Raw genomic sequence first — 16,113 nt, forward strand, 5'->3', positions numbered from 1 at the left:
TGGTAAATTGGTTTATAACTAGGAATATTACAAAGATTTCCCAGATGCAGTTCCCATTGAAAATTTCCAGAATGTTTCCCTTTGCAACCCTACATATCACACACTACAGATTGTTGCATCAGTTTTATATTCAGTCAGTGTGTGTGTGTGTGTGTGTGTGTGTGTGTGTGTGTGTGTGTGTGTGTGTGTGTGTGTGTGTGTGTTTTATATACGGCAAAAACATTGACTGACTCACACTTGGGAATTGCGTGTATATCTATCCATGACACCTTTACACAGTTACCTGCCTGACCTTCAAAGGTGCCTCTGAGTCTGATCCTCTGACAGGGTCAATAGATCCATCTACACATTTCCCAGACAGTCTAATCCTGGTCAAGGACATACAGTAGAAGGTACGTGAAAGATCCTGAAAGTGGTTTTAAGCTACAACTAATAGATTGATGGTAAGACTCTTTTGAAAGCTTAATAGTTTGCAGCTGTATGAGCCAGAAAATGTGAGGACCATGATGGTGTTTCATCTGAAGGACTTAAATAATAATATAAATCATAGTCGTGATAATTAGCCGGAGCTTCCCTATGTAAAATTGTACTATAGAAAAGATTTTGCACTGTCAGATCTGGTGTTATAGACTATATAATTCATTGATCAATAATTAATCAATACCTTTGGCTATGTTTAGAAAATTAATCAATGAATAAGTAATTAATCATTTTAGTGCTGTCAGAGCTGCTGTTATAAAAAATTTATCGATCAATATTTAACCAATAACCTTTTCCTATGTCTAGAAAACTAAAGGTCATCAGTAATCATTAACTTTTGCCTAATTAGTAAAAATGCAATTTTTTAGGTCCCGATTATATGCAGATTGCTGCAACTACTCCTGTTCGCTAGGTGGAGACAAATCCCCTTGGTTTTGTTTAGTTTTTTGAGCACGAAGAAATAAACCACGTGTTTCCGTCCGCAAGTTTAGGAAACATGGCGAACCTGGAGCAGCCAGAAGCTAAGCAGAACCGCAGTGTATCTGGTCAGGATAAGTCCTCCTTGGTGTTAAACCCAGCCGCGGGGCGCGATGCTCTGTCGGTTCCGTGTCTGATCCCGAGTTTCGCGGAGGCGCGTGAGCTCGTACCCACGCCGTACTCGTGTCTCGTGCTGCAAACGCACCGCAGACATGTTGTTCTGCCGCCCATGTACCTGCACAAGAAGAGGACCGGGATCCAGCAGGAACTTAACGCTGAGCTTTTAAAGTTCTCCGAAAGGTACGTGATGGTCAATGTTTTTGGAAGAACAGTGGTCGTGTCCCAGATTCTCAGTGTTCCAGGCTTCAGTTTTCCAGATCTCACAAGCTTGTCCCAAACCCGGGACCTGCAGATCTCAGTTCCTTGTCCCAAACCCGGGACCTGCAGATCTCAGTTCCTTGTCCCAAACCCGGGACCTGCAGATCTCAGTTCCTTGTCCCAAACCCGGGACCTGCAGATCTCAGTTCCTTGTCCCAAACCCGGGACCTGCAGATCTCAGTTCCTTGTCCCAAACCCGGGACCTGCAGATCTCAGTTCCTTGTCCCAAACCCGGGACCTGCAGATCTCAGTTCCTTGTCCCAAACCCGGGACCTGCAGATCTCAGTTCCTTGTCCCAAACCCGGGACCTGCAGATCTCAGTTCCTTGTCCCAAACCCGGGACCTGCAGATCTCAGTTCCTTGTCCCAAACCCGGGACCTGCAGATCTCAGTTCCTTGTCCCAAACCCGGGACCTGCAGATCTCAGTTCCTTGTCCCAAACCCGGGACCTGCAGATCTCAGGTTCTTGTCCCAAACCCTGGACCTCCTCAAGACCTTCATATGGTGTTTGACAAATAAAACTAAATTGAATTGATAAATGACTAAATTGTTTGTATTTAGTGAGGCACAGAGTAATGTGTAAGCAACCATCCACATTGTCTCGATCAATTACACTCTAAACCGGAGCTGTTTGTCTTTTCATTGTCCCACAGTTTAAAAGGTGTCCCTCTAGCGTATAAAGACATCAAGATTATAGGACGTCATGGGGACATCTTTGACGACCAAGGCTACATTCACCTAAACATCGAAGCATCATTTGTTGTTTTCAAGCCAAAGAAGAGACAAACACTTGTGGTAAGTGTGTGTGTGTGTGTGTGTGTGTGTGTGTGTGTGTGTGTGTGTGTGTGTGTGTACTTCTGCTATGTCCTGCCTTTACTAGGTGGTTATCAAAAAGTTTCGAGACTATGGTGTTACCTGGTGCTATTCCGACCACGTGCGTTACCACGTCTGCGATTTCACCATGAACAGCAAGTTAGAACAAAGGCTCTTTAAGAGTGGAAGAACATCACGTGAGATCAGAAAGAGCTTCAACGAGCTCAACCTCCTGAAAATGTGCCCCGAAAAACCACACGTGCATAACAATCGTCCCAAGAACAATCCACACGCTCTCACCCACCCTGCCATGTGGACTCTGTCTTCCAGAAGATGATCAGCTTAAAGGTCAGCATTTTGACACCATTGCCGAGATCCGGCACGAAAGGCAGAAGGTGTCTGACACGCTTCAAACAGAAAACTTCCAGGACCCCGTTCCAGAAGTGGCAGGAGAACTGGATAATTAGCTTCAGCTATCCTTCAGCTGTAAGGATCAAATGAGCTTCAGGCAGGTTGTGAGAAGAAAAATCCACACTCTTCTTTTAATATACACGATTTCAGAAAAAGTATTGGGACACCTGACTTTTCCAGCCATTTGTGGTTCATCCCCAGATCGTTAGTCTTCAAGTCGGAGGCACACAATTGTACAGGACGGCTGTTGGATGCTGTAGCATGAAATGTTCCCATTGGTTGGAGTGGAAGATCTCCTGCTATTGAGCTCCAACCCTGTTGAACACCTTTGGATTGATTGTGAAAGCTGACTGCACCTCAGGCCTCCTCACCTTCTCACCTACAGCAGTGCCTAAAGTTACTAACACCCTTTTGTCTAAATGAGAACAGATCTAGTGGAACATCTTCCCAGAAGAGTGGAGGTTATTATAAGAGCAAATGAGAACTAAATGGTCAAGTGTCCACAAACTGTATATTTTATCAAAGTGTGTGTGTGTTCGTGTGTGTGTGTTATGTAGGGTGTGATTAATAAAATCGGAGTGGGCCACGCAGGCTGCCTGGTGCACGGCTGCTTTAACGCCAGCGTGGTGAAGCCGACTCAGCTCACTTCAGAGCAGTGGAGAGACTCTGGTCTGAAGCTGGGAGAAAGCCTGACCTTCGAGGTGTTCCAGCTGGATGCCGATGTGGCCGGAGTTCTGCTCATCAGGGGACGACTGGAAAAATCCAGGTTCTTTTAATATTTATGAAGTGTGATTTCAATTTTAGTGCTCGATCCACTTTAGTGTGTTCCATCATAACACTGGAAGAACGCGTCCAGTTTGTAAAGTTGATCAGTCACACCATGAAGTTATGGGAAAGAGTAGTGGAAGCCAGGCTGAGAGAAGAGGTGACCATCTGTGAGCAGCAGTATGGTTTCATGCCGAGGAAGAGCACCACAGACGCATTATTTGCTTTGAGGATGTTGATGGAGAAGTATAGAGAAGGACAGAAGGAGCTGCATTGTGTATTTGTGGATTTAGAGAAAGCGTACGACAGGGTGCCGAGAGAGGAGGTGTGGTATTGTACGAGGAAGTCTGGTGTGTCAGAGAAGTATGTGAGGGTGGTGCAGGACATGTATGAGGACAGTGTGACAGCAGTGAAGTGTGCAGTAGGAACAACAAACTGGTTCAAGGTGGAGGTGAAACGGCACCTCCACTATGATATTTGTGGATGATATTGTGATTTATGGTGAGTGTAGGGAGCAGGTTAAGAAGAGCCGGAGCTGGAGGTAGCAGAACTGAAGATGTTGAGGTTTTCGTTGGGAGTGACGATGACGGACAGGATTAGAAATGAGTTTATTAGAGGGACAGCACGTGTAGGACATTTTGGAGACAAGGTGAGGGAGGTGAGATTGAGATGGTTTGGACATGTGCAGAGGAGGGACATGGGGTGTATCAGTAGGAGAATGCTGAGGTTGGAGCCACCAGGGGACAGGGGGGAAACCCACACTGTGTATAGTAGCGCCTCATTACGTACATTTTAAAACCTTCTGCGCCAAATCCACTTGTAATTAAAATGCAGTTTTACTCTGATCAGACCTGAGCTGATACAAAAATCAGTCTAATCTTGAGATCTGAGCATTCCAGGTGTTTTTAATATAATCTAAAATTTAATGTTAATAGTGTTCGCTGTGTCCCAATGAGCTTCCGATCACGTGTGAATGTATTTCAGGTTAAATGAGCTTCTCTCCTCCTTCGACACTACAGAAACGGGGCAAGATGAGACAATGGAAATGACCCCTGAAGTAGACTTGACTGAAGATCAATCTGAGATGTCTGAGGCTTCAAGACCCAAAAAGAAAAAGAAGAAAAAGGACAAAGAAAAGGACAACCAAGCTTTGGAGGAGGTCGAGACAGACGAGGCTGGGCGTTATGAGGTTAACGGTAACGGAACGGAGGTCGATTCGGATCCCAGCAGCTGTCTAAAGGAGAAAAAGAAGAAGAAAAGGAAGAAGGAAAAAAAGGAATCGGACACTGAGCTGCCGTCCTTGAGAGTCGATCTCCCGGGCAGTGACTCGAGCGGATACCTCAGTGATAAAAGCAGTAAAAAGAGAAAGGCACAAGACGATGGAGTCCAAGAGGACGCTAATGGTATTACAGCTAAAAAGAAGAAAAAGTTGAAATAATGCTTTTATACTGTAAACGTTTTCCATTTTGTCTTAAAGTGCCTGAATGAAAAAAATAAATAAGTAAATAATAAAATAAAATTATATATATATATACACACACAAAACCATGCAATAAAGAAAGGATTACCCTGCACCAGGATATTCACTTTTTTAACCAATAGAGGGCAGTAGAGTTTCTAGTGTTCCTTTTCAAGGAGTAAAGTGGATTTAAAGTGAAAATCCACCATAAATGATGGTATATTGTGTATTGAAGCAGAATTCATAACTAATTGAATTATAATATCTATTGCATTTTTAGCATTTAAAATTATTACTTTGAAAGTGACATCTGGTGCATTTGCCTTGAAGTTTAAATTTATAACGCTCTTTATTAAATTGTGCAGCTCATTCAGTTCGCTACGGAAGTCCTAAAAGGCAATGCGTTTTATTTGTTTTAATATTTGCAAATCAGTAAGTGCATTTCTCGAAACTATTTGTACAAACAGCACAATACATTGGATTTCTTGCAAAAGCCTGAACTTTTCTCAAAATCCTCAGTTCATCTCTCAAAAGTCATTTTTTCATTGTTTACAAACACAATCATAATGTTCATGTTATCATTATGATGCTGCACAGTTTTAGTATTTTTTTTTATATATAAACTATGGTTTGGATCACAGAGACTGAAAATGCACAAAATTTGACTTCCATCTGTTTGGTATTTATGAATTTCAGCAGCACAAATTCATTGATTTGTTTGGATATTTGATTTATATTGATTGTAAAAGACCGAACAGGATTCACACTTTTACTGTACTATAAGTGTTCGTTTCTTTCTTAGTTGTTGATCCATTATCAGAATGTATAACTCTGTGTTTTTCTCTGTCTGTATTCACTCTTCAACTGAAGGTTCACGAGATTCACCTTCGACCTGTTTTAGAGAAAGAGTTGATTATCGGTTGATCTGATGTCGTTCACTCGCCTTCATTAGTGACATTCAAGATTCATCTGCACATTTCATCAATTCAACACATTTACAAATAAAAGTTGAATAGAAATTTTAGATGACAGACGATGATAACTGGTTTAACCATTTTGCAGTCAATGATGTACACAATGAACTGATGCTGAGATGTTTTGGAGGTTAAAACTATTCAGATGAAACCAGTATAATATATTTTGATCAACATGAACATTAACGTCTAATATTGTAGGAAACAGCAGACACTTGTACACAATCCATTAAACAAATGTACAAAATGTTCACAATTTGCTCAGTGCCTACAAGCGTACTTTGCAAGGACGCTTCTTTAATAGCTGAAAACAGGCCTGGAGAATGTACCCATAAATATTTAAGATGGATTGTGTACTTCTTATTGCATTTGCTCTGTCTGAGTTCAGCACGTACCTCTGTTTAGTCATTTGTATTGTACAAATGCTTTTTGGATTTCCTGGATAACGTTCTCAATGTTTTCAAGGTCGCAGGTTCAGCTCGAACCTGTTGGTTCATGGGACAATAAAATAAGTATTAATTGCATGCCATGAAAAATCCATTTACTGATAGCCAATGTGTCTATGAAATGCCAGACCCAACCAAAGAAAGATAATTATATTCATATAGTTTCCCAGCTGGTTTTATTACAAAATGTTAATTACATTGTGCACCATTAAAAAAAATAAGAACTTTCTGGTATTGAAAGTTGCCAAAACTCTTAGAACTTTTAATTGATTCTTTTTGGAAAGTCAACAAACTTTGTGGAGGAACAAAAGACATTTTCATTTGTACATTTTCTTAAGTACTGGAATGCAGCTTGGGTGTACTGAGCAACTTAAGATCTTTGAGGATGTAAAAGTAGGCGTCTAAATAGGCGTGGGGGATTATATTGGTACAGAAGTTCACTCAGATACTGCGCCGTGAGACCGTTAAGTGCTTTATACATCAGTAGTAGTATTTTATAATCAATGCGATATGTAATTGGGAGCAGTGTAGATGATTAAAACAGGGGTGATGTGCTCATATTTTCTAGATCTAGTGAGGAATCTTGCTGCTGCATTCTGAACTAACTGAAGCTTATTTATGCACCTACTCTCACACCCAGACAGTAAAGCATTACAGTAGTCTAATCTAGATGTAACAGTGATGTAACATGAACTAGTTTTTCTGCATCCTGTAATCTTATCAGATTTCTAATTTTATTAATTTCAAATTTTATTAATTAAAATTTTGGTAATATTATTCACGTAAGTCTCAAAGGAAAGACTAGGGTCAGTAATCACACCAAGGTCTTTGACTGCTGTACACACTGACACAGAAAGACCATCCAGAGATGCTACGTAATCGAAAAGATTATTTCTAGCTGCATGTGGTCCTAGTAAAAGTACTTCCGTCTTATCCGAGTTACGCAGAAGGAAGTTATCATGCATCCACTGTCTAATGTCCTTTACACACTCCTCAACATTGTTAAGCTGATCTCACTCATCTGGCTTTGCTGAAATATACAACTGGGTATCATCAGCATAGCAATGGAAGCTAATACCATGTTAACATATTTCACCCAGAGGCAGCATATATAAAGAGAAAAGCAGTGGGCCTAAGACATATCCTTGTGGAACACCAAACTTTACCTCAGACATCAAATAAGACCTAAGCCAGGACAGAGCTGTTCCCTTAATTCCAACAGCATTTTCTAATCTAGCAAGGAGGATATTATGATCATTGGTGTCAAAAGCTGCACTAAGGTCGAGCAAAACAAGCAAAGAGACAAAAGCCTGATCAGAGGTCAATAGCAGGTCATTTACCACCTTAACCAGCATCGTCTCTGTGCTATGATGAGGCCTAAATCCTACCTGATACAAATGTTATTCCTCAGAACTGCTGTACTACAACTTTTTCTAGAATCTTGGAGATAAAGAAGAGGTTTGATATTGGTCTATAGTTGGACAGCTGACATAGGTCAAGGTCAGGATTCTTAATTATGGGGATAAAAACTGCCAGTTTGAAAGATTTAGTTATATAACCAGTGCTAATAGAAGCAGTTTTATGATATTTTAGAAAAGGTTCAATTACTTCTGGAATTATCTGTTTGAATAAACTTGTAGGTCAGGGACCGAGAACACAAGTGGATGATTTTGATGAGGAAAAAGTTAATTTCTTAAATAGGGGTAAAACTTTGTAATTAATTGTCTGTTATAATTATAGTGCTATCTACAGGATTACCTATAAAATAGTTTGGATTTATATTAATTGTCTGCATTGTGGATTTTTGCCTGATGTTTATTATTTATTCACATTATTTCAACTTGTTTTCAGTTTTTTTTTTACTTTTTCAATAGTTTTATTATTCAAAAAGTTCATGAAATCATAACTAATTATTAATTGTGTGCATGTTAGTGCAGTACTTATATTTCCTGTTAATTTTTATACAGTACTAAATAACAACCTAGGATTCTGCTTGTTATTTTCTATGAGGGTAGAGAAATATGCTGATCTAGTACTTTCTGATCTAAGAGCTTTCCTATAATTCAGGAGACTCTTCTTCCATGCTGTTTAAAATACTGACAATTTAGTTTGACACCATTTACGTTCTAATTTCTGTTGTCTGTTTTAAGGAGTGCGTACTCTATGATCATTATACAATAATGGAGCCACCAGGAAAGAGGAAAAAAGGAAGACCAAGGAGGAGGTTTATGAATGTGGTGAGGGAAGGCATGCAGGTAGTTGGTTTGAAAGAGGCAGATGTAGAGGACAGGGGGGTATGGAGACAGATGATCTGCTGTGGCAACCCCTAATGGGAGAAACCAAAAGAAGAAGAAGAATTTTATTTTCATGATGGCAAGAATCCAATGAGTTACATTCAACTCTCTATTTTTCGCTTTCGTAGATATTTACTTCAGCAGTTTAAAATGGTTGTAAGGTTCTGCTGTGTACCTACAGAGATTTCAGAAGAACTGACACTTGTACTTCTAGTACATGACTGCATTAATCCTGAAAAACAGGATTGAGACAGATATCTGAAATGTCCTGGTATAGGTCCTAGTCTGAGAGGGATTTCCCAGACAGGACCAAGCCAACACACGTGCTTTTATTCTCGTGCCAGTATTTCGTGTTGAAGGTATAAACCTTCTTATATTACGTGCACAGGAAACATAAAAGGGCCATTCCAAACCTCAGAAAGATTTCTCTGAAGAAAAAAGAATCCCAAGGCAAAACAACGTTATTGGCAGGTGCGCAGTCTGCTCCCCACTGTGGCTTCTGTTCTAAGGAAAAATTCCCACCTGTGCGCTCTCCCAGCCCTGGACTTCAGCCTGCGTTCGTGTAGATGCGTTGGAGCGACGTTGTCCAAACCCTTTTCCCCTTTCATCGAAGGCCAATTGGAGGAGAAAATAGAGTGTCACAGGTGATGGAATACCTGCAAAAGTAAAATAAATCTAATACTACATATTATAGTACAATTTTATCTACTTCAGGAGTTGCTTGAAATTCTACTCTGATGATAGTTCTGCCTACAATCACAGTCTGAAATCCTTTCAACTGAAACAGAAATCCAGAGCAATCCAAAAATTACACCAAAAACTTGTATGGCAGATGTACCACATAATCTACATTTAGTAATAAATGTGATATATTTCTTCATATTGATGAACTAATTCTGATCCATGATCCACCATAGTGTGGAGGGCTAAACTCAAGAACCATGAAGATGCATTTGGACTGTAATTAATAAAAGTCTGCAACAATTTTGCAATCAAGCATCCATTATTGAAAAGTTAATAACCTCAAAAATAAAGGAACTTTAATAAATGGATATTCGGCACCACCCAGATGAGGATGGATTCCCTTATGTGTCTGGCTTCTCTCAAGGTTTCTCCCTCACACCATCTCATAGAGTTTTCCTTGCCACTGGCTCACTTTTTACGGATTAACATATAGGGACTGATTTATGACTCAAAAATGTATATTTATCTTTGTAAAGCTGCCTTGGTACAATGTCCATTGTTAAAAGTTCTATACGAATTGAATTGAATTGAATTGAATTGAATTGAATTGAATTGAATTGAATTGAATGGGCAGGGATTTTTAGCTATTATAATTTTAAGATTAATGGAAGAAATCTTCAGTGTAAAAACATTATAACAGCCAAAAGAGAACAAAAATTAAATTTTTAAAAGTTTATTACGAAGAGTTTTCCAGTTTTTTCAGTAACACGACAAAATGTGTTTCATTTTGTTTTATTCAATTAACACGTAAAAATAAAAGAAGTGTTATTATTATTATTATTATTATTATTATTATTATTATTATTATTATTATTATTGTTGTTTTTATTTATTGATTAGAAGCATGATAAACAGACATCCCACAATATTATGGTTAAATAATTAATATGGTTAAAATAAATAATTTTATGGTTCTTCTATAAATATTAAATTGCAGCCTTTTGCAATTTCCTGTGTTATGAGAGAAACCCTTGAGAGACACAGTGTTAAAGGCTCTAGTGACTGGCAACCGTAGGCCTGCTTCACACTGAGCCATGCCCGCTTAGCACAGCAGGCACACGTCGAAGTGTTTTATTCCTTCTAATCACATGATATGTTTTTAATAAATCTCATCAACTCTGCATTTCAGTTCATTTCATTGTAATGATTTGTTTGGGCTTTGTGAAATCTACCTAGGGTACAATATTTGGATGCCATAGTAGCCAGGACAGGACAGGACAGGACAGGACAGGACAGGACAGGACACGACACGACACGACACGACAGGCAGTAGAAACGTTTTTTACCCTATTTTATTTTATTTTATTTTATAAAAATTTGCAATGCTACTTATCTATCTATCTATCTATCTATCTATCTATCTATCTATCTATCTATCTATCTATCTATCTATCTATCTATCTATCTATCTATATAGCTATTTATTTATTTATCTATCTATCTATCTATCTATCTATCTATCTATCTATCTATCTATCTATCTATCTATCTATCTATCTATCTATCTATTTATCTATTTATTTATTTATTTATCTATCTATCTATCTATCTATCTATCTATCTATCTATCTATCTATCTATCTATCTATCTATCTATCTAGCTATTTATTTATTTATTTATTTATTTATTTATTTATTTATTTATTTATCTATCTATCTATCTATCTATCTATCTATCTATCTTTCTATCTATCTATCTATCTATCTATCTATCTATCTATCTATCTATCTATCTATCTATCTATCTATCTATCTATTTATTTATTTATTTATTTATTTATTTATTTATTAAAAATGTGCAGCTGGAAGCTTCTGTCACTAAAACAAATTCCTTTTTAAGTGTAAACATACTTGGCAATAAACATCTTTCTTATTCTGATTTCTGATTAATATTAGTAAAATCATAAAAAAGTAAAACTATTATTATTGTTATTAGGAACAATGAACTACGTTTTTGTCTTTGATTGCTGCTATATATGCCTTTTGAGTGTAATTTATTGCGGTTTTAATGAATGGCGGCGCCTAGTGTCAAAAAAAGGAGCTGCAATTTGTTCACCAAATTTGTTCATTATAAAAAAAATTAAATAAACAGGATGAAGGTTAAATTCAGCTGCAACAGAAAGTTGCTTCAACTCAACTGATGGCCATCAGATCATCAAAACTGAGTTGTTGTTATATGAGAACACACAAACAAATAGCATTTTTGTTCTCTGTTGCTCTGTGAAATTGTATGACTCATGTGGGAAATTTTTATAACTTTGCTTTGGCCTTTTGTTCTGAGAAAACTACATGTTGTAAATCTGAGGATCAAGCTGATAACATCCGTGCTTTCCTGCCAGTTCGAGTCTTCTCACGTATTACATATTTGGCTTCACAATTTTTCTACTTTTTTTACAAAAGTACATGTGTATGTGTGTGTTCAAGTGAGATGGAAGGATAGACCAAACCTGGCTTTATTTCCATTTCAAGTCACTAGGGATTACTTGCAGACTGATACATTATATTTATCTTTTGCCCCTTTAAAAACACACACACACACACACACACACACACACACACACACACACACACACACACACACACACACACACACACACACACACACACACACACACACATAACACACACAGACTGAGACGTTTTAACAAGTTCACACTATTACCCGATGAGACCCAGAACCTTTGCTGGGAGGAGATTTTTCACCTTCTTGAGTTTTGTAGGACAGAGTCCATCTCAAATTGTTCCTGTCTTTGTTTTTCCACTACCTGGGAGCTGGAGGAGGCTGACGGCTTGGCGGGTTTATTGGGCCTCCAGCTCTGATAAGTGATCCTTCCACTCTTGCCATGATTCATGAAGCATTTTTGGGTTGATTTGAGAGCACGAGGTGGACAGGGTTAGGACTAAATGATGAACCGTGCCTCTCTGAGACATGAGTGTAATCCTCGCTTCCTTTTCTAACTCCCCATAGGAAGACGTTTGTCACATGTGACTTGTTCAGCTTAGGTTTGACCTGTAATAAGTGTTATGTACAGTACATGTGTATGTGGAAAGGGGTCTTAATAGGAAAAAAGTTCTTACTTTGCATAACAGTTGCTTATGTTACGTACAATTGCCTTTAACTACCTGCTGAAAGCGAGACCAAGGAAATCTCTACCGATGCAGTCATTTATTCTGTCCCGCTGACTCACTCTGCTTGAACAGCTTGTTTAATCATCATCTGATAGATCGTTAACTGTCCTTGGAAAAATGATGGATTAGAAGCACTTTTGGTTTTAGCTGCTAGCAACAAAACCTGCTAGTCATCACACAGGGATGTGTTCCATCATTGCATTTTTATCTCCTGCAAATGACCACAGCGAAACACTAAACACATCACAAACATTGCAGTATTTAATGCCTTTCCAGCTGTTTTTCTTTACCAACTCCTATTTTTTTGCCTACAAAACCTTTCAGAGCCTTGCATACATACTCACATCCTGTTTTGTTTGCAGCTAAAGGAGGTGGATATGCTTAATGATACTGTAAGATTTCCTAATGATCCTGCTGTCTGTCAGTCCATATACGGCTACAGGCACAGCATAAACCCAAATTCTCGAGAAATATATCTATTTTTATATGTGGACTAATTTAAAAAATGTCTATTTAAATCCTTTGTTCTACACCATTCCCAAGCTATCAGAGATGAAAGTTGTAGATCTTTGCAACGCAGTGCCTTTCCCATAAATCCTTAAGAGCCAGTGCTCCTGCGGTGTAGCTCTCACACGCTGTGGTTCTTCACCTGGTGTGACTTGCTGACTCAGCGATCGGGCTGGCGTCCAGCAGAACCCACAGCTCCATCCCCGAGGCCTGAGATTCCACATCCAAACACATTACAGCCTATAATCCCAGCCAGATCACGCATCCCTCCATGGAGATGGCACTGTTTTGGATACGGCCCGTATTTAATTCCTCAGGGGAGGCTTTTTTTATTTGGTGAAGTCCTAACAAAAACAAGCAATTAATAGATACAGAGTGCCAAGTGCCTTTAAAGATTTGTTTTTTCCCCTTTGATGTTGGTTTACATAAAGAATCTGAATTCGTAGCGATGAGAGGAAATGACATCATCCCCTGCCTTGCTTGTTTATTTCACCTTGTTTCCAAAGTGTTCAATTAGCAAAACGTGTACCTGTATGTTTTCCAGTGTTACTTAGATATTTAGTGAGGGTCTGATTAACATTGAGTCTTAACCTGCGAGTTATGAGTTCCTTCATTTTTTTCCTTTTGTTCCTTTAAGTTTTTTTTTACCATTTAAGTCACTGTTTTTACAACCTGGTTTTATTGTGCAGGAAAATAGGTTTTGGAAGGTGTGCCTGTAATTGGCAGCGTTTTTCCCACCTAAAGAGCATGCTTTATTCACCGAAAGGGGAAGTAAACGATGTTTCATAAAGCAATTCCAGGATTATTGGGAGCTTTTACAAATGGCTGTATAAAACAAATACATGCAGAGGTAATGGGTCATATTTTAAGTCTAAATCATATGCAGATGGTGTATTATTATTATTATTATTATTATTATTATTATTATTATTATTATTATTATTATAATACAATACACATTTTGTTCACATTATATAACATAATTATATTTATAATAAAAAGTAGTAGCTCAGTGGTTAGTGATTGAAAGTTGGGGGTTCATCTCCTGGTATTGTCTCCTGGATCCCACTCTTGGGGACTCCAGGGGCAATGTAACATCCCTGACCCTTAGCTTCCTAACATTGCTGGGAAATGCGATTTCAGATGCAAAATTTTAAGTGTGCTGTAAAGTACACGTGACAAGTATAAAGCACCTTAACAAAGTTCAAGCACCACATTTTATGGTGTTCTCCAGTGTCCAGTGGTGTATAATAACTCATTTGAGTGTATTATTTTCATCCCCCTTACTGTCCTTTACATCTATTAGATTTTTTCATTATAATCCTACTGCCAAATAATGATTTTTCCTTACTTATGCATTTTTAGATCAATTACCAGACTTATACGATAGGTGGTATTAAAAACTTCTAAGACTAGTTTTGTAACACGCCAACAAATGGCAGCACGAGGCTGCACGCACAGTCACAAGGAGCGCCGACTTTCATAAGTCAGTGTGCCAAAAGCTATTGTCCTGTGCACATTTGGGAGCTGTGCAACTTGTGCTAATTTAACAACGTGCGTTACCACCTCTACGATTTAATCATGGACAGAAAGTCAGATCAAACAGAAAACTTTTGCATGAAACTGGTCAAATCTGCCACAGAAAAGTTTCTCGCTGGAAACAACATGATCTCATTTCCGCATCCACTTCGCCCTCTTCCCGAAGATGAAGATCCAGCTCCAAGGTCACCATTTTGACACCATGACACCATCCAGCACGAATTAAACATATGTTATTTTCCCATGTTGATGTATAACAGATACAGTATCTTACAGTGCTGAGCCTTGTATTTGGTCAAATGCGAAGCAAAAGAATTTCTGGAGATTGGAAGTAGTTCACGATAAAAAAAATTGCTTGTGTTTATATTTAAATGTTATTCTAATTTTCACACAGTTTCAATAAATATAAATATTACAATGACAGAGTACGTATAAGTACATGGAGTAGGTTCGGCTCAATGGTTAATATGTTGGACTTCTAATCAGAAGGTCATGAGTTCAAATCCCACCAGCACAAAGCTGCCACTCAAGCAAGGCCCTTAACCCTCAACTGATAGTTGTATAAAATTGTAAGTCGCTCTGGATAAAGGCATCGGCCAAATGCTGTAAATGTAAAGAATAAATGAGAGCAGCATGATATATGTATATAAATGATTATTACTGTAGAATACAAAATTAATGTCTGCTGTGATGTTTGCTTTGTGTCTGTGTGGGATTCCTTCAGGTTCTCTGGTTACCTCATACCTCCCAAAGTGTGTGTGTAGATGGATCAGCTGTGTGAATTAGTGTGTGAATTTGCGTGTGTATTGATCTGTAATGAACCGCCATCTGCTAGTATTTCCTGAAGGGGATAGCTCATGATGGACTTCCAATCAGAAGTTTGTGAGTTCAGATCCCAGCACTACTAATCTGCCGCTGCTGGGCCCTTGAGCAAGGCCCTTATCCTTCAAATGCTCAGTGGTATAAATCAAATAATCCTAAATTGCTCCCCATGAGTGCATCTGCCAAATACTATATATGTAAATGTAAAATATCCAGTAATCCCCCTGATTTCTAAAGGATATTCAGGGAATATGTTAAGGGAATATGTTATGGGGATATGTCTAACACTGGTAAAGAGTTTACACCCAAATCTCGCTCTTGCTACAGTGAATAGTTAAAATTTGTACCAATTAGAATAGAAATTAGAATATGCTCCCACTGAACATCCAACACTCAACACACTTGATACACTGGATTGGGAGGTGGTAGCTCAGTGGTTAAGGCATTGGACTTTGGATCCAAATCCAAATCCCAGAGGCACCAAGCTGCCACTCCTGGGCCCCTGAGCGAGGCTCTTAACCCCTGCTGCTTAGTTTTATTATCGAGATAAATGCCATAAATGTAAATGTTTCGTCCCTATTATTTGTATTTCGTTTATTCAAAACCTGCTTGAGGAACATTTCTCATATGGGATTTCTCTTTTCAAACCAAATGAAGATGTTTTTGTTGAGTTTATGACTGGAGCATCCTGCATCAAAATGACAAACAGCTCAGAGCACCTTCTCATACAGGAGCCATTAAATCTGTGATTTAAGAGGAGTTCTCAATGGATACTTGGAGCAGACACGATCTGTGGTCCTGTGGAACTTATTTAGAGTGCAGATTTGGCATTGTGGCCTTCTCTTTCTCTTTCTCTCTCTCTGTTTCTTCCTTCGT

The 16,113-nt window shown here is 38.6% G+C and overlaps 1 protein-coding gene across 1 annotated transcript; it reads left to right on the forward strand.

The window, feature by feature from the left end:
- The first annotated feature begins 928 nt into the window (after positions 1–928).
- polr1f (RNA polymerase I subunit F) lies at positions 929–4,825 on the forward strand. The gene is made up of 4 exons (XM_083524181.1): positions 929–1,257; positions 1,988–2,129; positions 3,116–3,324; positions 4,308–4,825. Exons 1-4 carry the CDS (start codon positions 977–979, stop codon positions 4,759–4,761), a joined length of 1,086 nt encoding a protein of 361 aa, XP_083380307.1. The 5' UTR covers positions 929–976; the 3' UTR covers positions 4,762–4,825.
- The last annotated feature ends 11,288 nt before the right edge of the window (positions 4,826–16,113 follow it).

Source organism: Silurus aristotelis (genome assembly GCF_946808225.1).
Source record: "Silurus aristotelis genome assembly, chromosome: 21".
Classification (NCBI taxonomy): Eukaryota; Metazoa; Chordata; class Actinopteri; order Siluriformes; family Siluridae; genus Silurus; species Silurus aristotelis.

Excerpts from the sequence above, each read along its gene's own strand:
- polr1f (XM_083524181.1), top strand. The coding sequence starts at position 977 with ATGGCGAACCTGGAGCAGCCAGAAGCTAAGCAGAACCGCAGTGTATCT. Across the intron at positions 1,258-1,987 it reads CTTTTAAAGTTCTCCGAAAG|TTTAAAAGGTGTCCCTCTAG; the intron begins GTACGTGATGGT and ends ATTGTCCCACAG. Across the intron at positions 2,130-3,115 it reads AGAAGAGACAAACACTTGTG|GGTGTGATTAATAAAATCGG; the intron begins GTAAGTGTGTGT and ends TGTGTTATGTAG.